Source organism: Chanodichthys erythropterus, chromosome 3, assembly GCF_024489055.1.
Source record: "Chanodichthys erythropterus isolate Z2021 chromosome 3, ASM2448905v1, whole genome shotgun sequence".
Taxonomy (NCBI): Eukaryota; Metazoa; Chordata; class Actinopteri; order Cypriniformes; family Xenocyprididae; genus Chanodichthys; species Chanodichthys erythropterus.
This window is the reverse complement of record NC_090223.1, coordinates 1,572,184-1,598,919: the sequence shown is the minus strand read 5'-3', so window position 1 is coordinate 1,598,919 and position 26,736 is coordinate 1,572,184. Positions and strand designations below refer to the sequence as shown.

Sequence of the window (26,736 nt, the reverse complement as noted above, 5' to 3'; positions counted from 1 at the left end):
CATTGCTGAAAGAGCTAGCTGTTCACAGAGTGCTATGCCAAAGCATATTCATGGAAATTTGACTGGAAAGAAAAAGTGTGGTAGGAAAAGGTGTACAAGTGAATGGAATGACCGCAGGCTTGAGAAGATTGTCAGGTGAAGCCGATTTAAGAACTTAGAACTTCAAAAGGAGTAAACTGAAGCTGGAGTCAGTGCATCAAGAGCCACCACACACAGACTTCTTCAGGAAATGGGCTACAACTGTCACATTCCACGTACCAAGCCACTTCTGAACCAAAGACAACGTCAGAAGCGTCTTACCTGGGCTAAGGAGAAAAAGAACTGGACTGTTGCTCAGTGGTCCAAAGTCCTCTTTTCAGATTAAAGTAAATTTTGCATTTCATTGGAAATCAAGGTCCCAGAGTCTGGAGAAGAGTGGAGAGGCACAGAAACCATGTTGCTTGAAGTCCAGTGTGAAGTTTCCACAATCAGTGATGATTTGGGCTGCCATGTCATCTGCTGGTGTTGGTCACTGTGTTTTCTGAGGTCCACAGTCAACGCAGCCATCTACCAGGAACATTTAGAGCTCTTCAAGCTTCCTTCTGCTGACAAGCTTTATGGAGAAGCTGATTTTATTTTCCAGGAGGATTTGGCACCTGCCCACACTGCCAAAGGTACCAAAAGCTGGTTCAATGACAATGGTGTTACTGTGCTTGAATGGCCAGCAAACTCGCCTGACCTGAACCCCATAGAAAATCTATGAGAGGAAGCTGAGAGACACCAGACCCAACAATGCAGATGACCTGAAGGCTGCTATCAGAGCAACCTGGGCTTCCATTTCACCTGAGCTGTGCCACAGGCTGATTGCCTCCATGCCATGCCACATTGATGCAGTAATTCATGCAAAAGGAGGCCCAACCAAGTATTGAGTGCATAGAAATGAACATACTTTTCTGAAGCCTGACATTTCTGTTTAAAATATCTTTTTTATTGATCTTCTGAAGTATTATAATTTATTGAGATAATGAATTGGTGAGTTTTTGTTAAATTTGAGCCAAAATCATCACAATTAAAAGAACCAAAGACTTAAAGTACTTCAGTCTGTGTGCATTGATTTTATTTAATACACAATTTGAGTTGAATTACTGAAATAAATAAACTTTTCCAGGACATTCTAATTTATTGAGATGCAACTGTATATGCTTTGTAGAAGTGTGGATTCAAGGAGAACTTCGAAAAAGTAAGGTAGTTAAATGCCGAACACAGTTTAAAATAATTCGGGACTTCTCGGGTCTATTCGGAAAAAGCACATTTAATTTAAATTACTCGAGACCTGAGGCCACTGATACCAAACCTGATCCGTGTCCGTGGCACTCGTCAGAGATTTGGACCTGAACCCGCTTGGGAAGACCTCTTCTGTGAACATGGGAAATCTTCCAAAATCTCTAGCATTTAACGTGACTTTATCTGGGTCTTCTGGAGAGAAAACTGGCTGTTGACACCACAAACATTTTATCATTTGTGTTTTGTTTTCTTTCAAGAAAGAAAGAAAGAAAGAAAGCTGCATTTTGCTTGTTTTACTAAAACATAATTTTCATTAAAAAAGGTAATATAAATAAATTTTTGTCAGCATTTATCATTATTATTGTGTGTAAGTGTTGGGGTGGGCTAGCAATGCAATTCATTGTGGGATTATCTTAAGTTTTAAGAAGTGATACATTTTCTAAGAATAAAATCAACAGTCTTCTCTAAAGGCGAGATCTTCGAGCAGCTCCCCTATGTCTTCTTTGTGTAGACATTACAAACGCTGAAGAAAACCGCACTAGGTAGGGTTGTTGAGTTACTGGTGCTGTGAGGTGTTAGTGCACCTGTCACTCATATCTTTTTTGCAGAACTTATTACAATATACTTCACAATGCATTTATTTGATTTTTATCCATGTATATGTATGTATATTTTCTATCTTTGCCTTGAACTTTTATATTTACTTCCCCCTGGCAATTTTTATTTGTTGTAATTTGTCTTTTGATATTGTTTCTTGAGACAACACTGTATGTTATTGTCCTTAATAAACCCTATGTAGCAGCATTCCTCATACAATGAGGCTGTGAGAGACATCATTTTAATTTTTCTCATGAGTTCAGTAAAATCCCACTTAAGTGCAAAAAAAGAAAAAAATAGAGTTCTAATGCATGACAAAACACATTTAAAATAATTATTGAAGAATTATTAAACGTTAGAAAATTGTAACATTAAAAATAATAATGTATTTCCCTGGATCTGACAAGGTGGGTAAGCTGTCAATCATATCTCTGCCCCTGTTACAGAATTGGGGAAAGTTGCAGCATATGAAAAATGTCATATAGACTACTTGGTTTAGGATAATTTTTAGCTCATGTGGGGTAAATACTTGACATGTAATGAAGGTACAGGATAATGACCTGGTGGAGAGACAAAATAAGAGTTTCATGAATATATTTGGTGACCAACTAAACATGCAAATCTATAGACTAAACATGTAAATGAACGGCAAGAATGCATTAAAGGTATTTGGTTTTCAGTAGGAAAGGTGTCTTTTTAGCGGCCCCTAAAGTCATAATTAACAATTTTTACAACGGAAGTGATTCATTCAAAAACCAACTTTAGCTTGATAATTTTCCTATTGTCACTGTGAAGCTGCTTAGAAACAATATGTATTTGTGAAAAGCGCTATATAAATTAAGATGACTTGACTAACTTTTCCAGGTTATAATTTTACTTGTTTAATTAATTTCTAGTCTACATGGGTTCATTTTTTGATTGTTTTTTTTTTTACATAGTTGGTAGCCATTTTCTAACTTGTTAGTGTGAAAAGAGATGTTTGAATGAACAGGTGTCACTGAGTCATTAACTTAGTCACACCAATCAGACAAGCAAAATTCACCTTTTTTAGCAGATTTATTAGCCTCCATTAAACATTTCTAATGGAAAGTAAATGAGTCTAAATAGCTCGTTTCTTCTACACTGATTCTTCACATGCTGGTTCAGTACGCACACACAAAGGGCTTCTTTTCATGACATTTGTGATCATTCCAGTTGCCATCTGTTGAAAGACATCATAAAGAAGCTTTTTCCCGCTTCAGAATTGGAACTGGGATCTCCGGGAAACACACAGGAAAACATTGATTACCCCACTTCAGGACGTCCCCTGTCCGCCAGGAGATGATCGGGTCATGCTGCTCTAACCGTGGACGCCCCAGAATCACGTCAGATGTAGAATCCTCCAGAACCAGCAGATGAATCTCCTCGGGATGAAGAACGGCAATCTGTAGGTTAAGAGGTCCCACCATGTGACGTACTTGATGGAGAGGATGACCAGAGTCGATGAAGGCACTGACTGGAATACAAACATCAGCAGTAAGATTGGCAATAATAGTGAGTGGATTTTGATGATTTAGAGTAGGAAGGATGACACTCACCATAGATCGCACTGGACGAATGGGGCATTCAGCTCTGAAATGCCTAGGATGGCCACAATATAAACAGAGAGCCTGGGTCAGCCTCCTCTGTCTCCCAGCTGAAGAAAGACGTGATCTGTCAATTTGCATCTTGAGGCTGGCTGGTTATGGGGAGCTGACGGATTCAGGCTGGCGGAGGAAGGATGGAAATAGCCGCTGGTTTTGGTGATCTTTGATGCACAGCTGCATACGAGTGGCGAATCTTATTGAGAGTTGGATGACTTCCTCGAGCCCGATGGTGTCCTCGTATGCAGCGAGATGCAAACGCACACGTGGATCCAAACCCTGACGATATCTGGAGATGAGGGCTTGTTCGTTCCAACCACTCGCTGCCGCTAGGGTTCTGACGGTTCGCACCGGTTTGGCCATGGGACTGGCGAAGACAGATGGAGGAGGAGTTGCAGCGTGGAATACGGAAGTGCTCGCTGGTGGTGCTGGCGTGGATGTACTGGTGAGAGTGCGACGAAGTGCTATAACCAAATCCTGGAATGGATCTGTAGTACTCATCGTGGTTGCTCAGCGGTGTTGGTCCGGTCTTCTGTTACAGTACAGAGGGGTCAGAGACACAGGTACAGTTTATGGTGTTTATTGAGACAACCAGAGCAGTGAGCAGAGGAAGTTTCCAGACAGGATATATATCAAGACAGTAATACTTGATTTAATCTTCACACCATATACGATGAATGCAGAGGAACGTGCAGCAGATGAACTTCTCAGAGTAGATATCAAGGCAGAGTTACTTGACTTGATCTTCACACCAGATTCAATGTAGGCAAGGAGACGTGGAGTAGACTTCACATAGAGACACTCACGGAGGACTGGAGAACACGGAGGATCTAGAAGACACACTGGAGACAGGTAAGCGGTCCGTAAGGTAAGCGGTCCGTAAGGTAAGCGGTCCGTAAGGTAAGCGGTCCGTAAGGTAAGCGGTCCGTAAGGTAAGCGGTCCGTAAGGTAAGCGGTCCGTAAGGTAAGCGGTCCGTAAGGTAAGCGGTCCGTAAGGTAAGCGGTCCGTAAGGTAAGCGGTCCGTAAGGTAAGCGGTCCGTAAGGTAAGCGGTCCGTAAGGTAAGCGGTCCGTAAGGTAAGCGGTCCGTAAGGTAAGCGGTCCGTAAGGTAAGCATTCAGGTTAGTATGCGTTAACGAGACCAGACAATGACTGAGTGATTGTGAGTGTCTTTTATGGTGCTGCTGATTGGGATGATGATGAGTGTCAGGTGCGTGTGATCAGTACTCTGGTGAGGGAGTGCGACGTGATTGGCTGGGTGCAGAGCCTGGCGTGTCTGTGACAACTGCTCACTTTATAAAGTAATGCACTACAATACAGCAGCAGGACAATTGAACACATTTTGGTTTAATTGTTTTGATTCTAATTTATGATTTTTTATTAGCTCTTTTTTTTCTTAAAAAGTGTTGCAATAAGACTGTCGCATTAATGCAAAAGACATTAATGCAAGCTGCACAAAGATTTGCTAGATTTTGCGTTATTCAATCTGTTCAGATTCAATTCTCCAATCCTGACCCATGGCTTGGGCAGCATTCATTAATTCAAAAATTTCAATCGAGGAAACTCTTTCCTGAAGTCCATTTCAAAAGAAGACTATTGCTTTGTCTTCTACTGTCATTGTTTGCAGGTCTAAAGCTGATCTAAAACCTTGTGAGTTGAACACTTTTGAATGTGATAGTGATACACAATAGTTTGTGCTCATGCCAGTCAGACAGAGAATAGCTTCACACCCTAAAAGCTCCATATTTCACAACTCTATGAAAATGTCTTCTGGACATATCCATGCACAAGAGACACAAGCATTACAGATTATGACGATGCAGAAGATCACTTTAGAGGCCTTTTGAAGAATTAGAGCCACTTTCTTTAGAGGATTGAGTAGACAAAACAATTCCTAGACCTAGACTAAATAACACCAAATACAGAACTGACAGCTTGCAAGGTTGAGTAAAAATATTTCTTCACCTTCACGAAGTTCTAACATTAAAGTAAATTTTTATATATATATATATATATATATATATATATATATATATATATATATATATATATATATATATATATATATATATATAAAGATAAATTCATATAAAGCTTGTTTTTTATGTCTGTCCCTTAATTTGCACTGCATTCATTAATTTATTTTATTTTCAGAATCTGGTACAATTTATACCAAACAGCTGAAGAAAAGACCCAAAGTAGAGTTCACTGTTTCAAGTGTTCACATGGTGTAAAACAGAATGGGATGAAGAATTCAGGCCCCGTGTGGATCTTGTAACAGCTAATGTTGATCTCTTCAATGCCATAAATGTATTTAACACATATGATAGAGCAGCAGATGCACGTGTAAAAGGCACCTATGTTCAAAGTGGAACATATAAACATAAGGAATATAAAGACGAAGCAGGAGAGAGACTTTCCAGGGCTGGAGCCTTTGCAGAAGTTGCAGGAGTTGGATGAACTCAAGCTGAATACAGTATATTTGAGGCAGAAGCCAAAGGCCCCAATGTCTCAGCTGGTGTTGAATTCAGTGTGGCTCAGGCTGAAGTCGGCGGTGCATCAGCTAAAGCTGGTCCAGTTAGTGTGAAAGTGGGACTTGGACTCAACATGGGTGTATCTATTGGTCTGACTGGGGTGGAGGCAAAATTCCTGGGATGTAGATTCTCAGCTGGTGTAAAAACCAGTGTATCTCTTCTGGGTTTAGAAGTGTCATGTTCAGTCATGTAGTTACCTTTGAAATTGTGAAGACAAAAACAGTATCCTGAATATATATAAACAGAATTAAACTAACACTTTAACAAAATGAAAACATAAAATTATTTTGTTTTTATTATGTTTTTTTTTTTTGTTATGATTATATAATTGTTGAGACTCTTGTTTTAATTTAAAAATAATAATAATAATAATATATATATTTTCTTAAGCAGGTATGTTTATTGCTTCTCACTTCAGTACTTTCATTTCCAGTGTATAACTGTTATTTTGTGTTCACAGATTTTTATTGGGACTTTGGAATTGTACAATAAACTGAAATGTAGTCACCACTAGGGCACCACTAGTTTTTTCTAGTCAACTAGTAGTCGTTCATTTAAGCTATTAGTCAACAAATCACATGTTTATATGAATAAATCATAATAATGAGCCTTTAATTGCCTAAATATAATCAGCGCTCAAACTCAAGCATAAAGCTTGCCACAGCACGCCGGTAAACATAATGATAATATGTGTGTCTTTAAAAAAAACAAAAAAAAAAAAACAGAAGAAGACTAAACATTTTAATAATTTTATTGATGATGTTTTCTGTGTCAAGATCTACATTATTTAGCCTTAGATGTTTTCCAATTATATGGTCCCTGCAGCACAGGTTTTATCAGCTGGTGATTTTCAGAGCACATTTAAGAGTGCAAGTTGCAACTATTATTAACAATAATGGAAAGATGAGGAAGATCAGTATGACACAATATGCATTTCGATTCACAAGCTTGCAATTCAATTTGATAGGCTAGAAGTTATTTTTAATTTACTGTTTATCAGGTACAGTACATGACAAATTTTCTCAAGAAAAAAAAAAACTAATGCTGGTACTACATTAATATTGTAGGTTAAAATTGACTGATTTGTATACAAACTTACATTACACTTAAGGACATTTTTATCATAATAATGTTATAATAGGTCTACTAACTTTAAAATTATTTCTACTCCAAATATATATTTTTTTAAATATAAACATTTAAATAGAGGCTGTCTTGATTGATTTATTTAAACATGCTGTCAATAGAATTGGAGTGTTTTCTTTCAAACAATTTAATAAAGATTTAAAAGATAAGAAATGATATGAAGCAGAAAATTTTTGAACTTGGAAAAACTCTGGGGTCTATGAAGTTTTCATAAGGTGACATAAAAACACACACACACACACGCATGCTGTGGGCTCAAGTGTAGTGTATACCCATCTTGTAGAGATGACAAATGTTAGATTATGTGTTGAACATGGGTTCTGGGGAACAGAAGCATTGCTGTGTGTAAATGAAGACAGTTAGGAAATAAATGTCTAGCAATTAAGAAATCATAAAATGTACAATAAAAAATGTGTGTATTGCTAAAGCTATTAACACAAACAGGGAATGTATTGACCCAAGTAAAAAAGGTGACATAAATAACATAGCAATTGACCCATACAGGTAATATGTTAATGCAAGTAGAAGCCACATGTGCATAAATATAGGGATAATGTGTGTCGAAAGTGAAAATAAAAACAGGGGCTGTTAGTATGGAAGCCCGTTTCCGCCACAAAAAAAAAAAAAAAAAAAAAAACGCCACAAAAAAAAAAAAAAAAGATGAATTGCGACTTTTTATCTCAGAATTCTGACTTTTTAACTCGCAATTGTGAGATATAAACACGCAATTGCGATTTAAAAAGTCAGAATTCTGAGATAAAAAGTCGCAATTCATCTTTTTTTTTTTTTGTGGCGTTTTTTTTTTTTTTTTTTTTTTTTTTTTAGTGGCGGAAACGGGCTTCCATTTGTTAGAGCTCTTGAGTGTGTGTAGAAAAAGATCTGTCGATTTCCCTCGTCATGACAACTCATGACGAGTTGTATTCACGCTTGTTGTATTCCTCACCGGTAAGTCGCTTTCAATAAAAGCGTCTGACTGAATAAATGTAAAATGTATATGTTGATTATCATCTATAACGCACACACTCTCATGGATAGCAGTTTTTCTTTCATCATTAAAGTTTATTATTTCCACATGTTCTAAAGCTATATCAGTTTAAACTTCTATTGTAAAAACAACTATAAATAAAGCTGACTATTGCCGCTTGAGAAGATATGCTAAAATGGTTGCTGAATGTGAGGGGTGTACTCACTTTTGTGAGATAATGTAAATTCTTCAATGATTTATAAGTGATAAATAATGTATCTAATAAATAATAAACCATCCACTAATGATCTGTTTGATTTATTTCATGATTTACATTTTTTAAGATAGCTTACAACACATTTGTAAATCGTTAGCATACCACTTATTAATCATTTATAAATGTATAGTCATGTTTTGTAAATTATTTGTTCATCATTAACTAATAATTTATAAGTAAGTTAACTAAATTAATAAAACATTCATAGAATGTTAACATATCACTTATCATTCATGAAGGTATAGTCATGTTTTGTAAATTATTAGTTCATCATTAATTTATAAGTGACTTTTAACTGAATGTTATTATAAAGTGTTACCCAAAATAAATGTCAATGGATTGTGAATTATTTCTGTTTTCAAGGTTTAGTAACTTTAGTAAAATTTTCTGACACACATAATAATAATAAAAAAAGACCTCCATTCCAATGTAAATGGTAAATTAAGCATTTATTTTCAAAAGAAAGCTAAATAAAATAATAAAAAAAAAAATGTTAAAGGTTAATGTTGGTCAATCAAACAATGTGTGGTCGAAAGCTCTGTGCTCTCTCCACCTTCACACCTGATTCCAATCTGCCCTCTTCCTTATACAGAGTCACCTTACAAAATAAAAGTCATCTTTAAATTCATTAAAAAAAAAAAAACATTTCAATCATAGTTTAAAATCAACGATTAATTCAATAACTTTCAAAATTAAATGGCTCAAACATTTTCTGTTGTGAAATCCTCCAGATTCCATTTTACTCTAGATTTTGTTATCTGTATCAGCCTTTAAAAAAAAAACATATCCATCTACCACTAGTTACAAATGAAATATGCATGAAGAAAAGTTGTGTAGCTAAAGACATTACTTATGAAAAAAAGCATGTTCTGCACAGTATTTGTGTCGTAAAGCAAGCGATAAAAGACAGTTACATCTGTACTTGGCTTTATTATGGCTTGGACATTTCCAATTCAAGGCTCTGATTCTGATTAGCCATAACCTCTACAAAAACCTGAGCTTGGTGCTTGAAGCTCTCCAGGAAAGCTCTGCGGATGTAACGGTCTGGAATTCCATCAGGCACGATGATCTGAGACACGGTGGTGCTTTCACCACGTATTCGTTTCTTGTTCACCTGGATCAGCAGGTTGTAGTAGAGCTGATTGTTGCGGATGATAGTGCCCAGCATGACGATTTGGAGATTATCGGAGTGGTGCAGGATTGAGCTGGTCTGATCCTCCAGGTACTCATTTTTCCACTGTCCGATTAATTTTTCCGCCTCGTTTCTCCATTGACCACCTTCAGTGATGTTACCAGGAGCTGGCTTAGCAGTAAAGGTGGTTATTTTCTTGTTACCTTTGTCATAACAGGTACGTATCAGTTTTCTGTCCTTCTGTGTGCCTGTCCCTTGTGTGGCTGTGTCCCACAAGTTAGAGTGAGTGCACTTATCTGATTTAATGTGTCCGCGGTAGTCATATTTTGAGTGATCTGAGGTCCAGCACCAGTTGTACCCGTAACCCTGTTTCCCACATGGACTGTCTTCATCACACTGTCTCTTCTTATGATCTGTGTTTTCAGATGGAGAGCAGTAATCCCATCCCTGCGCAGTATAGCACCAGTGGTAATCTTGAGCTGTTTGTTCACAGCAGTCATAACACAACACGCCATATTGGGATCCATAATGATTCTCGTTAGTCATCACCTCCCCACAGAGACCCCAGCTTCCCCCTTCAGCCAGCACCATTTGTAGTTTTCACCGTGATATCCACATGGACTGTCTTCTTTACACGGTCTGTTCATGTAATCTGTGTTTTCAGATGGAGAGCAGAAATCCCATCCCTTGGCAGTATTGCACCAGTAGTAATCTTTATTTCTTTTGTCACAGTTGTCGTAACACACCAATCCATAAGTAGATCCATAATGGTTTAGTTCAGTCTTCACCGTCCCACAGTAGCCCCAAGAAGCAGATCTGCACACGCAGTAGTCTTCTTTATTGTTCTCACACACACTCGGATCTGTGCACGGTCTACCCTGGGAGTCCATGTTTTCCTGAGGTGAGCAGTTCATTGTCTGGTATTTCCCATCTTTATCAATAGTCTTGCACTTGTACACACCATCATCAAGCTTGCAGTCTTCTATACACTTTGTTCCAAGATGAGTAAAGTACGTTTTCCCGTCACTCAGCCACAATGAACAGACCAGGATGAGCAAAACGAGAGGAGTGTGTGGATGTGCCATTCTTTCTGTAAAGAGAAGAATAAAGTGAAGGGTAAGAGGCTTTGTGCTGTAATGTTTGACTTAATCGTCAGTGTTGGGAAGTGATGCATTACCAGTAACATGTTACCGTACTAGCCCAGTTGATAGGGCTGGGCGATAAAACGATAACAATACTTATCGTGATATAATTACTTAAAACAATAGCACGTTTGCTATGAAGTTTACGAGCCAAAAGCGGCACTACACAGCGTTACTCGTTTGAGACACATGGACTGTTTATCCGTTCACTCGGCTCAAACGGCAGCGTGAGCTTACTTGAGCTGACACTGATGGGTCTCAAACATGTGACCAGATCCAAAGAGAACTGCTTAAAAATACTAAACACACATTTCTTGTTGATTTAGATGAAACAGCACTGACAAACAAGAGAAATACTGTGCCATGAACAATCCAGATAGAAGACTTTTCCATGGATTTACTGTAGTAACACAAACTGGACCATTATATTTTATATTTTATATATATATATATAGATAGATAGATATATCCCATATAAAGTTTGTGAACCTGTTAGAATTTTCTACATTTCTGAGAACCTCAGAAAAAAAGAGTTGCTGTTGCACATCAGAGTGTTACGGAAGTAAACTCAGTTTACCGACAACTATGTAAATCAGCAGGAAATCAAGTGAGTAAACTGTGCAAAGATACTTTAGCATAGAGGATTACGTTATTTATGTAAGTGTTCTTCTTGCAGGACAAGATCTTGAATGAGAAGGATGGAGGACAGAAGAAGCACACACCTCTGTCTCTTAGGTATTTAAGATGCACACAAAGACTTGAGAGGCTATACTGAATGGAGAAACCCAGGAGAAATGCTGGAGAAACTTGCTTGGAGAATTCATAAGAGAAACAGGGAAAGAGTCCTTAACGTGTAAACAGCCCAGACACTGGAGTGAGGTGAGGTGTGTGCTTATAAAGCCAGCTTGATGAGTGTCCTGATGAGGTGCAGGTGTGCATGATAAGTATTCTGGAAAGGTGATTGTAGGAACCGTGGACGAACCAGACAAATGAATCATTCAGATGATTTGATAAAATTTGCAGATGACTTATCAAACATATTTTAACTGCATACATTTTACATCATGTCCACAAATACTACCTGTAACCAGTTATGCTTTAGAACACCCAAAATTTATGTAAATCTGTTAACTCTTGAATGACTGATTGAAAGTATGCCTTATTTGGAATGAATTTAATTCTCTTTCTCTCTTCTCAATCATGGCTTGAATGAAATCTGTGTAAAAGCGTATCATATTCCATTTAATAGAAATTATGTCTAAAACGGTACTCTCTGCCAAAGCAGAGACCGGAGGTAACACCTATGTATGATTGTGGCAGAGAAAAGCCACTTTTTGAAACAGGACGATATCTGATTGGCCAAAACTCCTCTCAGAGGTTTGACAAACACCTAAGTTTAAATAGTCATATCGCAAGACAAGGAGCAGAACTAGGAATGAACTGAAAAAAAAAAGAACCGGTCAGCTGTGACCAGAGTAAAAAGAACAAAGAGTAACCATGGAGTAACAAGAAGAACAGACAAGCAGCTCATTCAAGCCATCCAACTTTCACTCACTTTTCTTTTCTTTTACTTAATTTTCTTTTCCGTTGAGTCTCATGTTCTAAGTTTTGCCGCAAAGCTCAACCAACGACTTTTGCTGCTTCAACTTTAACTCCAGGGACAAAGAGACTTCCTTTCATTTTTCCAGCAAGCTAAAACAAATGATTGGTTTTTACCTAACTACCATCTGGACCTGAAAAAAACAACTTGGAAAAACCTAAAAATTCACATTTAAAGTCGATTCAAGCAAGTACCTCCAGATTCTAAAAACTGAACTGGTGCATTTAAATTAATGATTTATGGTTCGTTCAGGTCTTTGAAGTGCATATTTTGCTAGAAACCCTGTTCATTATATCACTCTCTCTCTTAAAACTCTCACTCTCATTTCCTTTCTTTGACTGCAATGCGTATGAATGTGTGTGTTTGTGTTAGATTAGTTTGTGTTAGAATGTAGATTTTGGAAGAAAGTGTCTTGTATTATGTTCTTCTAAAATTTAATGTCTTAAACTGTCGATCCCAAAGTTACCACGCTCTAATCAGTGTTTTCATGATTGTTGGATATTCATATCCGCTACAAGATCTTAATACGGCTCGAGCAAATGAACGCTGGACGACTCGGTTGCTCGGCCGTAAACTAAACAACTCTTTATAATTCCCTATAAATTAATTATTTCACTTGAGCTAATTTTATGTAGTAGTGTGGATATGGTGGATCTGTGACACGGACTGGAAAAGGTTATAGAACTGTCGGAGTTTGGACTCCACAAACCCACATTCAGACAGATTGTGTACAAATAGAGGAAATTCAAGACAATTGCTACCCTCCCCAGGAGTGGTCAACCAACAAAGGTCACTCCAAAAGCAAGACATGCAATAGTCTTCGATGCTCTGTGATTGTTGGGTGCAAGGGATAGATCAGGAGAACACTGAACAACCATGGGGTGCATGGCAGAGTTGCAAGGAGAAAGCTACTGCTCTCCAAAGAGTATGTGTATTATGGCTTAATTTCTGTGTTTTACCCAGTTTGCTAAAGATCATTTATACAAGCCAGAGGGTTATTGGACAAATGTTTTGTGGATGGATGAGACTGTCGTGCGACTGCAGAAGACCCAGAGGCAAAAGAGAATGTTCACAGTATTTATTGAGTCCCAAAACAAAACAGAAGAAAAGCAGACTGCCAGGCGTAGATTAAGAGCGCGCTGCAGCTGGAGAACTAAGGAGAAGTACCAGTAAGCTTCCTGAACAAAGTCCCAGTTCAACTGTAGCACGGTGGTCCTACTGGAGTGTCTCAGATGGCTGATGGAAAACACCTAGGCCGGTTGATGGACGAAACCAGGCCTGCTGAAAGGAGTCTCTGACAGACGGACCACGAATGCAAGTACAGATGGGCTCTGGGACTGGGACTCTGACTCTAACTGCTAACACACACACACACACACACACACACACACACACACACACACACACACAACGAGAGTTCCCAGGTGAAAAAAAAGTACACTTCTATAATATACTTAAAGTGCTCTATTTTCGTGCACTAATTTTGTACTTAATATACTAAAAATTCTTCTTTAGTATTTCTTAAGATAATCTTAAGAACATCTAAGTGTACTCATTTTGAGACAGCATGAAATATGAACTAAAATGTGCTTTTAATATACTATCTCTGTATAATAGAACAGTTCTTACCCCGGCCAGTCACTAGAGGGGAACAAAGTCACCCTCAGCGCCACCTAGGAGGCCGTACTAATCTAGCGAAAGCCAAACATAGTCTGGGCCAGCCCTGTCTGATACACAGAATCTCCAAAGCACATTCTTCAGAGAAGAGGGCAGGTAAGAGCGACTGCAAATGAGCAGTAAGCAACTCAAACCCACGCGCAGAGATGGGCATCCTGGAGAGCAGAACTCAGCTGAGTGCTATAAACCCTCGTATTGAGGGGAGTATAATCCGCTCATCCTAGGATCTACTCAGTGTCTGATTAAAGCACTGAGGAGGCTGTGCGCTAGAAAAACCCTGGTACAGGGGAGCACAAAGCAGCCTGGGGCCTGATCTCAATGGGAGACTTCATAGAAGTCTACAACCAATGACCAGGGCCTCATTTATAAAACTTTGCATAAATTTCATCCTAAAAGTGTACGTACGCGCAAAAGCATGCATAACACCATGCGTACGCCAGAACCTGCGCACAAATAATTTTAGAAATCCCAATCAGCGGAAGATTGTGCGTATATAAATACTTAAAGGGATAGTTCACCCAAAAATGAAAATTTGATGTTTATCTGCTTACCCCCAGGGCATCCAAGATGTAGGTGATTTTGTTTCTTCAGCAGAACACAAATGATGATTTTTAACTCCAACCGTTGCCATCTGTCAGTCAAATAATGCTAGTGGATGGGAACTTCTACTATAAGAGTAAATAAAACTTGCATAGACAAGTCCAAATTAAACCCTGCGGCTTGTGACGACACATTGATGTCCTAAGACACAAAACGATCGGTTTGTGCGAGAAACCGAACGGTATTTATATCATTTTTTAACTCTAGTACACCGCTATGTCCAACCGCGTGGGGGTAAGCAGATAAACATCAAATTTTCATTTTTGGGTGAACTATCCCTTTAAGATAAAGGTTTTAGAATAGAGCTGATTCATTCATTTCCACTGGCCAAATGGTATTTTAATAGTTTTAAACAATTTGAATCAAATTTATGCAGTTTTGCTGATAAGGTGAACATATCTTTTAGGAAGTTTATAGGCTATTTTTAGTGGAAACAGACAGGCCTACTTATTTACTGCAGTGTAATTGTCTGTCTCGGCGCGTCACTGACAAAGTATTTTAAAAAGAATACATGCAAATCTTACCATTTTCCTCATATTATATCCTTCAAATGGTAATTGTTTGAAGATCCTTCACACGACATCAACACCTCCTGCAGCTGTGGTTGTACAGTAAGATATTATCATTGGAACTATTCAAACTGGACAACGGACCGTTCGACCACAGAATCCAGCAGTGTCTTCCATAATATCAAAGTTAAGTGTGCATCACTGATCATCGTTCTCGCTAAAATATTTTGTCATAACATCTGCAGTGTAGTTTAAAGAGGAATTATTGTGCTTCTAGCACTCCTCGCTGTCATTAAAACAGCGTGTCACTGGAAAAGTGATCGAAAGTAGCACATCTACTATCTCAATTCATATCACTTTTGTTTAATTTCTATGTAATGTAACTTCAGTGCTTATCGGCAATAGTGAAAGTGTAATATTAATGTTATATAAATGTTAGCAACTGAAAACTTGTTTCCACGCCAGTTTAAATAGTTCTTTTATTTATTTAAACTGTTATTGTGAACATGAACTGTATTTATGATTATGACTCATAATGAGGATTTAAAGTGGTTTTCCTTCATCTGCCGTCAGTCCCTCAGCTCACCATTGGTGTCGCCAAACTGCTCTGTCTCCAAAATGTTCATGGGTCAGAGTTTGCGTGGAAGTGCGCAAATTTTCCCGTCAAGTTTGTTTTAATAAATCACAACTTATGCGTCACAACGTGGCGTACGCACGTTTCCAGCCCCGTTTTGTGCATACTCAGGCTTTATAAATGAGGCCCCAGCTTAGGGAGCTAAGCAAAATTACACCAAAGGGAAGTACGAAGCTCAACCTACAGACAGACCATACTGTAGGCACATAGTCATGGTCATAACTAAAGTTCTTACAAATTAACTAAATATCACACAGAAACTCAACTCATATTCCAGGATGGCCCATAAGGCCACTCATCTGGAAACATAGCATGCTGGGCGCATGACCAACCATGTTATTAAGTAGCTGTGAGTGCCCACAAAACAGTCCATCCAACACAATCCAATGATCAGTGTACTCGGTAAAGAACCTTTTTACTCTTTAAGCAAGAGGTGAAGACATTATAAGCATGACAAAAATTCTAAAAAGTGGGTCCTAGCAGCAATGCGTAACTTATCTTCTCAAAGATAAGGGCTTACCACCTGGGAAAAACAGCACCAGGAAGGCTAATAACAGCCTATAACCTTAGCTGTTAACCTCAGCCATACTGTAGCACCTACATTTTCACATTGAAGGGGAAATGGGCATATGGCCAGCAACTCCCTCAGGAGGAGGCCAGAACTAGGAACTATACAACCTCACAGGGATAGTAATAATAAGGGTGATGTAACAAACAAACACCTAAACCTAGCTCTAGCCTAGCCGCTAGCTAAGGCCTACTGGGACAAGTAAAGCTTGGGCTTCATTTTGAATCCTTCAAATATGAGGAGAAAATGAAGCACTGCAAGCAAACAGTGTCAGGCGGCCGATAAAGCTGTCCTGCACACAAATAACTGAAGTGACGAGTGCTAACTCAAACCAAACTAAAGTATTAGCTGAGAAGCTACTCAGGAAAGCTATACAGGAAAAACAAGGTCTACACTTTTTATAAACAGCTCGTAGAACGAAGATTTTCCCTCATTATTTTAATGCATGAAGAAGAATGAAATCAAAAGTTCTTTTAAGCCTAAAAGCACTTTCACTATCAAGCCAGAAGGCGGCCTTTAGAAAAAAGATTATCAAAGGCCCAGCCATCAGCCTAATGGACCCTTCGCTAAGCCCCGCCCTCCTTAGTTACTGTTGCTACGCCTGTCCAGCTTTCGAGCCTGGCAAGTCATTTACAGTGTGTATGCACCGGTGTCAGACATTTTCAAGGAGATAATTAGTCATTTTTGGCGAACAGGTGAAATATCTGAGAGAGCAAGACAAAAGGGACTGCAGTTTGCATTCGAGGGATATATCCACGACATAATATGCAACCGATTAGAAAATAATTTGATCAAAATTGAAACTAAAGCTCCCAGCGCGAGCAGCAGCTGCCTCATACGCTGACTATTCAAATGGGAAACACACAGTTTATTGAGGAAAAGCTTTGTTCATCCACAGCTGTCACGAACGCCAGCGACGCTCCCTCGATCGGCCACCGGAGGTCTCACTCTCCCGAGTACTAACTGGACTACAAATCCCAAGCGCCCACATACCTGGCCTGATTACGACGCACCTGTTTCACGTCAGCCAGCTATTTAGGCCCCACACACACACACGCACCTCGCGAAGTATTGTTTGCCCCGCAACAATTTCTGAGCGTTTATTACTTGTTTTCTGTCTGCCTGTGTATCGACCTTGTTTTGGATTACTGACCTTCCGAGTGTTTTGCCGCCTGCCTGTTACCCTCTTTGCCTGGACTGCGTTTCTGATTCTTTGCTGCTAGCCCCGATCTCTTGCCTGGTTATGACCACGATTATTGGACTGTCTCTGACACTTTTGTTTGCTCTGGTGATTCGACCCACGCCTGCCTGTACTGTATTCCTGTTGTTTGCCAATAAACCGCTTATGGATCCCAACCAGCCTGAGTCTGCGTCACAACAGCAGGTTAAGTGAAATTTGTGAAAATAACCTAATAATTATAAATCAAACAGCTTATACATAAGTCTTGTGGAATAAACACAAGACGTTAGCCTGACCACTTTGCAATGATAACATTCTCCCACTTATAATTTTAGCACGCCAGGCCAACGTTACTCCGTCTTGCCTTTAATAATTTTATTTCACCTTCAGTTATATGCATTATGAACAAAGAACCGTCATTATTTCCAAGCAACGATGTGCTGAGTTAGCTAGCTAGCTAACCTAACGTTACCCGGACTTACTGCATATGCATACATCAATATTACATCATTGTCGGTCGTCATGATAAATAACACACAATTACTGTACTTGCATTATTGTTAAGGGTAGGTTTAGGGTTGGGGAAAGTGTAGATGTTAATAAAGCCATAAACCACGTTAATATCACGCTGGAAGCACAATCTGATAGGTAACGTTAGCATTTTTCAGATTTTGCTAACGTTACCCACTGTTTCAATGGGAGGTAATAAAATCTGACAGGGCAGCACAAATTGTCAGAACACCGGCACTTCTCCCCTTGGGTTTTAAGTTTCGAGAAGGGAAAAAAATTCCACCACCCCGTCTAAGCTCGGGTATCAGATTAACACAATCCATAAGCACAACGCTTCGGCATGTTCCCTCGCTCGAAAGCTTGACCGACCTCCCGCGCCTAGTAACGGTTGCTAAACCACGATTGGCCTGTGGCAGTTTTCGGGCGTGGCTTGTAAAAGAAGCACCTGAGCAAGTAGAAAGAAACTCAAACTCAGAAGGCGGAGGAAGAAGGGGCGAGGGCAAATGCAAAGTTGCCCTCGCAACGAGAGGGAATTGACCACAGATGATATTGGTGTATGTGATCAATCACCTCCTCAAACCTGCTTCTTCCTCCTCGAGTCCAGCCATCTCTGCGCATGCTCTGAAAAGAGGAGGTGCCTGAGCGGCCATACTGGACCTCTGGCCCTGTCTCAGAGCCTCAGCTTGAAAAGGGCCAGCCTCATGATAAACTACATGCTCAGAAAAACTATACAGGAAAACAAGGTCTTATTTTAAAAACATAAAATAGACCCATCTCATATTCCTGCGGCTAAAAGACCAAAGATCCTAAAACTCTCTTTTTTTACATGAAAAAGGATAGAATCTAGGGTTCTTTTAAGCCTAAAAGATCCTCTCACTATCAAACCGAAAAAGCGGGCTGACAGAAATAATTACTATGGGCCCAGCCATCAGTCTGATCATAAGAAGTATCTGAGCATGATATAAAATATATATACACGTGCATATAAATACATACATATATATATATATATATATATTAGTGGTTTAACGGATCACAAAACTCACGGTTCGGATCACATCATGGTTATGAAGTCACGGATCAGATCGTTTTACGGATCAGCACAAAAAAAATGAATAAATAAATAGGGGTGTGGGGGGTAACTTAACTTTGCATTTATTACTTATTAATTACTAAGAACAAATACTGTACACTAATTACAAGCATAGATAAATACAACATAAAGTTACAAATAAAGTAAGGTCTAACTGTATAGTATTGATTTTTGTGTACAGAAATGTAATAATTAAATGTAAAATGACACTGTTCACTGTATAAATATAATATAGATTAATCTTTGTTAAAGCTGTGTTTTGTTGTTTGATTTACATGACAGACAACAGCAGATATTTAATAGGTTGCTGTCACTTTAAGAGTAAGACCCCATGCACGCTCACATCCGATAGATACACATCCGAATTCTCACCTTGTTCAAATAAGACATAAACGAATGTGTTTATGAGAATACTTGCCGAGCGGAGTATTTTGACTGACATAATGCGTGTATGTGTCCATCCAAGTGCGATGAAGACATGAAAGAGAAATCAATTTGGAGTTCTGAAACGCGCATCTCTCTCTCTCTCTCTCTCTCTCTCTCTCTCTCTCTCTCTCTCTCTCTCTCTCTCTCTCTCTCTCTCTCTCTCTCTCTCTCTCTCTCTCTCTCTCTCTCTCTCTCTCTCTCTCTCTCTCTCTCTCTCTCTCTCTCTCTCTCTCTGCGTGCACGAACCTTAACAGAGCCGTGTGTGATGCCGAATTAAATCCTCTTTTGCCTCTTCTAGCACTGGAATGGATTTATATCTATTTAATGTGTAAACTAGCAAGGCAAAACACATTCAAATGATAACATTTTATTCTATTGCGAATCACAGGCTTGGTCCATACGGATCATGGATCAACAACGATCCGTTTAACCTCTATTATATATATAAATATATATTTATATTATATATATATATATATATATATATTTATATTATATATATATATATATATATATATATATATATATATATATATATATATATATATATATATATATATATATATTTATATATATATATATATATATAAATCACCCTTTAAATAGCTGGGAGATCGATTACAAACGCAACTGTGTTTACAATCGATCACCCATCATTCTCACTTCTTCCTGTCTGGCTGGCTCAGATCCACATCTGAATGGCTAGGGGGTTTTCCATGCCCTCCAGATCTCAAACGCTGAGATCAGGAAGGAATGAAAAGTCTGGGAGCCGCAACATTCATGGATAGAAAGGAACCGTTCGTCGAGCCATCCGTGCGCGGCCCCTTTCTTAACGCGCTCTCACGGCAGCTGCAGCCCGCCAAGAAGTGCGTCCCAAAAACACAGCAGCTCCACATACCCAGCAGCCAGAGGAGCGCTCGCTATCGGACGCGATGACGACAAAAACGGACGTCACCGTCATCCAGCCACTCATCCTCGCCAGCCCTGGGGAGGCCAAGAGAGAATACAATTCTCTCAAACTTCCCAATGAGCTCACCTGCGAGCCCTATGATTGCAGCCACCGTATTGCCTCAGCACACACGGGGCCAGAATCACCAGGCACAGATGCAGACACCTCAGCTGATAATGAAACACTGTTGCAATTGGTGTAAAGAAGTCATTTATAAAAAAGCCAAGGGTCAAGTGCTCAACTAAAGCAAACACTTTTCACTAAAATGATGACTTAAAACAAAAAAGTCATAAAAAAATCTACATTAATTAGAGCTAAACCTCTGTTAATTCTCAGAAACAACTTATGAAAGAAATTAAGTCAAACTGGTCTGTAATAAGTGAAGCTGCTAAAGCTGTTTTTGGAGTTGTTTAATCATCCTCTGCTCAGATCTTGAGATATGTAATTGATTTTATTTAGTTTATGTTTCAGTGGCTGAAATCAGATCAGTTATTATTTGCTGTAAAAAAAAATATTTGATTGGGGATAAAGTTCTCAACCGAAACATGGCTGAAACGTTTGGAAAAAAAAAAAAAAAAAAAAAAAAAAAAATCCCACCAATCAGAGTTGCATCTTTTTTGTTTGTTCTCTGCTAACGGGGAGGGCTTTGAAATGGGCGATTGCCGTCTGGAACGATGGCCAGCCGGCCTTCGCGACATTCGACTCCTTTCTGCAAAGATTTCACACAATTTTTGAACACCCTTAGGGAGGTAAGGAGGATTAACCCAAGAACTCCAATCTGAGCTCGCCTGCCGCGACGAGGGGATGAATTTAGATCAGTTTATTAACCTTGCCATCTGCATTGATAACTTAGTCCGTTCAAGATGCCCTAGGATTTCTTCCCCGCTTGCTGCTGTCCCCTCAACCTCATCTGACTATGAGCCCATGTAGATTGGCTCAGGGGCGGATCTACCGGGATGGCACAGGGTGGTAACTGCCACCCTAAGGAAAAGCTTTGCCACCCCATCTGCCACCCCAAAATTATCAGAGAATAAAATATAAAGGTTAGCAGTGTTTCAAGTACTACTGCTTTTCAGCAGCGGCGCTTCAATGTGATGACATAAAAAAGACAGCATATTGCAAAATAATGGCAAGAAAACACGTCTTTCAATAAGCTGCATGACGGTTGCACGCGAACGCAGCGCGCCCAATGTAGTCCGCTTCATTAACAAATGACTCTTTGACTCCCAAAGAACCGGTTCATAAAACACAAGTTCACTTACGAATTGTTTTCCATTTGTTCGTGAATCTGAAAATTACTGCTTCTCTGCTAACTCAGAAGTCCTCGAATTTTCGTAATTTTTTGCGAGCTGATCCACCGACCGCACGCTCCACTTTCATCATGGATAAAGGTCTTTTTGCCATCCGACGAAACGGTAACATGAAATCAATAAGAAGATCCAGATCACAGAAACTAGTTAGGTAAGAATCTAAATGTATTTTAGCTTTTCTCAATTGCTAACACATTTTAAGTGATTCAGTTGGCCCAGTTTCCCAAACCATTCGTTCAGTTCTCAAAACAAAGACACATTTCTCAAAACGTTTAACAATGACTACATTAGGTAGCAAAACTGATGACACACACCAGTAAAAATCTGAGAGAGCTGAATGAATAATTTACAGGGGTTTTAATGATAGAAATAAACTTCACAGTACCAGTAGCTACTTTAGATGAGGGAAATTTCACTATGTACAGTATGTAGCACGTTTTACACCCTCAAACTTGTGATATTTTGCAGAACTGAGAAATGACTGTCCTGTGTCAGAAGACCAATACACTGCTATAGCCTACCTTATATACTGTAATAAATTTTGGCCAAATGTGCAGAGGATGCTGAATTTAGGTTTACTGTAATTGACAGTATGCTGTATTGTGGTGCATACCAAGTTCATACATATCTACAGCCAGATCAATTTACAATAGTAAAATGAAAAAAAGAAGAAAAAAAAAAATCACTGCTGTATTTTATTGTATCTGTAAATGTATTTTTGTATAGTGTAGTAGACAGTGAGCTGCAAAATAATTCCTGAATCCCAGTAAGCGGTATTTTTGTTACAGTGTTACATGAATTGATCTCACTGGTGTTCACTGGGCAGTGCAGTAGTCTGTGTATTTAAGTTTTGTGTGTCATCTGAGGCAAAAGTTTGATTTTGTCAGACAAGAATAAGTTTTTGACTAAAACATTTTATTTTGACCTGGAAGTTTGAGGTTCTGGGTGATTGCTAAAGTGTTGCTAGGTGGTTGCTAGGAGATTCTGGGTGGTTGCTAGGTTCTTGCTGCAGTTGCTGGGGTGTTGCTAGAGTATGTAGTTGATAGGCTGTTCTGGGTGAACACACACACACATTCCCACCTCTGTTAGTAACAAAAACTCAAAAATTGTTTGCAAAAAACAAGTTTTTGTTGTTCTTTAACTTGCACTAAAACATGTGATTTATGCCATCGAAGTAACCTGTGTAATATTAATAAAACTGCTCATCTCCTTTAGTGATACAAGGTCAGACTCATTTTAAATCTGTTGATGCTTTTCATATAGTGCCTTTACTTGGTGCCATGATGGATATTGAAAACTTGTTATTTATTATTATTATTATTAATTATTATTATTTATTATTATTATTATTATTATTATTATTATTATTATTATTATTTATTTATTTATTTATTTTGGTAATGCAATGTTTGTGAACACAATTGTGTATGTCAGGCCATAAATCTCCAAAAACTATGCATGGGCGCTTGCTTTGGTGTTGCCACCCCTCATAGACCTCATGCCACCCCTTTGCCACCCTATAAATATTTTTCTGGATCCGCCCCTGGATTGGCTACTCTCACCCGAGGAAAGGGAGCGCCATATGCACCTCTCTAACCCCTCTGCGGTGAGTACACATAACCACACTTCAAACAACATTGAGCTGCCAGTAGTACTTACTGTAAATGATAAATCTATTACCACCATGGCCATGATTGATTGATGCTGATTTTGCCAAATCTCATAACTTTCCCTTAATTCCATGTGACTCTGTGTCGGCAGTGGCAGCACTAGATGGGCGCCCTCTGGGGACGGGCCATGTTCACCGCACCACAGGAGACCTCTCTCTCCAGATTGGAGCTTTACATAAGGAAGTGATTTGATTGTTCCTGATTATTTCACCACAAAACCCTCTCATCCTCAGCCTCCCCTGGCTACAGAAGCACAACCCTTGAGTCTGCTGGGATGAAGGACAGATAACACACTGGTCGGATCACTGTTTGCTCCACTGCATGCAGCCCATTTCTCCCAACCCTGACACCACTGGACCCACAGACAAACGCCCGCCAATCTTCCCGGAGCTTCCCTCTGTGTATCACGATTTAACTGAGGCGTTCAGCAAAAGCAAGGCAGCTCAATTACCCCCTCATCGCGATAACGACTGTGCCATAGAACTTCTGCCTGGAACCACGCCCCCTAGGGGCCGAATTTTCCCTCTTTCCCAACCTGAATCTGAGGCCATGAAAGCATATATCGAAGAAGAATTGTCCAAGGGATTCATTTGGCTGTCCACTTCTCCAGCATCAGTGGGCTTCTTCTTCGCGAGTAAGAAAGATGACGGTCTACACCCCTGTATTGACTATCGGGGACTCAACGAAATTACTGTCAACTGCTATCGACCCCTGCCCGTGTACACAATGAATTATCTTTCAGTAAAGCTGCAAATGGATCCTAACTCTGTTGAGTCATCATTACAATTAGGTTACTTGAACTTTGGCAATGAAAACTATTGAACTGTAAGTTTTAATAACTAAATTTGTCAAGTTGAAAATATGTAATATTCTAAGTAATTAAAAATTATTAAGTCAGAGGAAATACCTCAAAAAGTTGAGTGAACAAAAAAAAAAAAAAACATTTTACAGGGAACATTTGTACTGAAAACTTAAGTTCACCTTACTTATTTTTAGAAAGTTAATACAACTAATCTTTATAAGTTCAAACATTAAATTGTCAATTAATAATATGAATACATTCATAAGAATCAATACATTTTGCTGATATAATGATTTAATTATTGTTGTTTTATTGTCTTAATATTATCATAATAATTCAGAAACAAACTCCGGTGCACATACTGTATTAGAACATTCCATTCCTGCTTCTGATTAGTCAGTACAGTGTTATAATAAAAGTTAAAATAACAGTTCTGATGTGAGACGTGGAGTAATAGTTTTACCTGAAGCATTCAAAGCGACCAGAAGACCGAGAGTCCAGACCGCCATCGTTTCTCAAAGAACACTGGAACTCTGCATAGATTTAAAACACAATTATACATAAATAATTATTACAAAATGTTGTATTTTTGTGACATGAACCAGTTCAGTAGATTGATATCAATGTTGTTGTGTTGTGAAGCCCTGGTTTCTCTTCTTATACAGTGGAGGAGAGTTTGTTTATCAGCACCTGCTCATGTTCTCACTTCCTGTATAAACAATGTTATATAGTATGTACTTGACCCTCTTTTGTTATACATTTATTCATTTGGAAGATGCTTTTATCCAAAGTGACTTACAAGTGAGGAATATAACAAGCAATTCATCATGAAGAGACAAATAAACACAAGAAGTGCTCATAATACAAGTTTCAGACATTGCTTAGAGTAGCATAAGCCAGAATAGGGAGGGATTCAAGGAAATAAACTAATATATATATATATATATATATATATATATATATATATATATATATATATATTAATATATATATATATATATATATAAATTTTTTTTTTTTTTTTTTTTTTAAGATGAGGTTAAGTGCTCACAAAAGAGATGAGTTTTCAGCAGTCTTTTGAATATTCACTGTAAAAAATGACCATGATTTTTATGGTAAAAGACTGTAAAAATTCTAAAGTGAAAAATAATTAATTGGTTTACCAAAAGTTTCCGTACTATATAGAGTGAATAACTGTAATAGATCTAACGGTGCATTTAATATAATTTTACGGAAAAAAAACTGTTAAAATTACAGTTTTTGGAAGTGGAAAATAACAAGTCAATGTATAATTTACAGTGAAAAAACGTAAATTGACATTCCCACAATTGCCTGCCTGACACTTCACATTTGATGTATTTTTATTAAAAAAAACTCTTTCTAATGAGTTTTTCTTATTTTTTTTCTAATCAGTTATGTACATTAGGGTTTTATGTTACATCTAATGTTGTAAAATTTAAGTTTATTGCATTTTTTTTTATTTCATGTGATGGTGTTTAGAGTTTGTGTGAATGACACCTTCTATATATTACTATTGTTCTTCTCAGTTTGTGGAAAAACTGCTTGTGATGAGCGTTGATTCATCACGTGACTCTCATCACCACTGTGATTGGTGGTTGTCAGTGTATTATAAAAGGTACAAAACAGATATTAGTACTTCAATAGGTTGGTAAATTGACATTATATTAGTTAATGAAATTAATTTTACCATACATTTAACAGAATTTTTACATTTTGTTTTATTTATTTTTATTGTGTACAATAAACAATTATAACTGTAATTATTACAATAAAAACCTTTAATTATACGGTTTTGCCCAAAAATAATCACTTTCTGGGCTCATCTGCACGCATGATCGATGAGGTGTATCCTCCAACATTAGCTACTGTCTAATGCATTAAAACATGTTAAGCACTTCTGCACTGAGCATTTTAGAATCATTAATGTGCAAAAAAAAAACAAAAAAAAAAACATAAAACATAGGCTACATTCTGAATAACCAAGAAAAAAAAATAAATAAAATAAAATAAAAATAAATCTAAGCTTTGTTCTGGGAATTTTCCAACAGAACTAATATTCCCAGAACATCCCATGAATAAAAAATGATTAAATGGGTTTTAATAGGCTAAAAGTGAAATAAATGTAAATGTAAAAAAAAGTCAAACCTGAGTAAATCTGTGTTCCGAACAGCAAGTTGAGTGTTTCTGCTGGATAGTTAGAGGAGATGTGTCTTGTTTTCTTGAACTCTTGATGTATTCTTTTTCCACTAAGTTGTGGGCTTAAATAAGTGTACTCATGTTACGTAAGATGTGTGTCAGCCAATCAGAAAGGATCTGCATGTTACTGAGATCTCTGATCTCTCTAAATCACATGACTCTCAGAAAAAAAACAGAAGTAATTACCACAATTTTTCAAAACCATGTATTTCATCTTTCAGTTGTCTGTTTTAATTAATCATTATCTAATGATTTGCAAAGGTATGATTTTGTAATGACTACTTGTTGAGGCATATGACTATTAACTAATTGTTA

General features: G+C 38.1%; 1 protein-coding gene across 2 annotated transcripts; it reads right to left on the bottom strand.

The window, feature by feature from the left end:
* Positions 1-8,953: 8,953 nt before the first annotated feature.
* Positions 8,954-26,450, bottom strand: LOC137008056 (uncharacterized). Of its 2 annotated transcripts, XM_067369860.1 has the most exons (4): positions 26,371-26,450; positions 24,668-24,737; positions 22,658-22,784; positions 8,954-10,624 (listed from the first exon to the last, which is right to left on the bottom strand). In XM_067369860.1, exon 4 carries the CDS (start codon positions 10,123-10,125, stop codon positions 9,334-9,336), a length of 792 nt encoding a protein of 263 aa, XP_067225961.1. In that variant the 5' UTR covers positions 10,126-10,624; positions 22,658-22,784; positions 24,668-24,737; positions 26,371-26,450; the 3' UTR covers positions 8,954-9,333. The 2 variants fall into 2 exon arrangements, with proteins under 2 accessions (XP_067225961.1, XP_067225952.1); XM_067369851.1 differs by lacking the exon at positions 22,658-22,784.
* Between the last annotated feature and the right edge of the window lie 286 nt (positions 26,451-26,736).

Excerpts from the sequence above, each read along its gene's own strand:
- LOC137008056 (XM_067369860.1), bottom strand. The coding sequence starts at position 10,125 with ATGGTGCTGGCTGAAGGGGGAAGCTGGGGTCTCTGTGGGGAGGTGATG.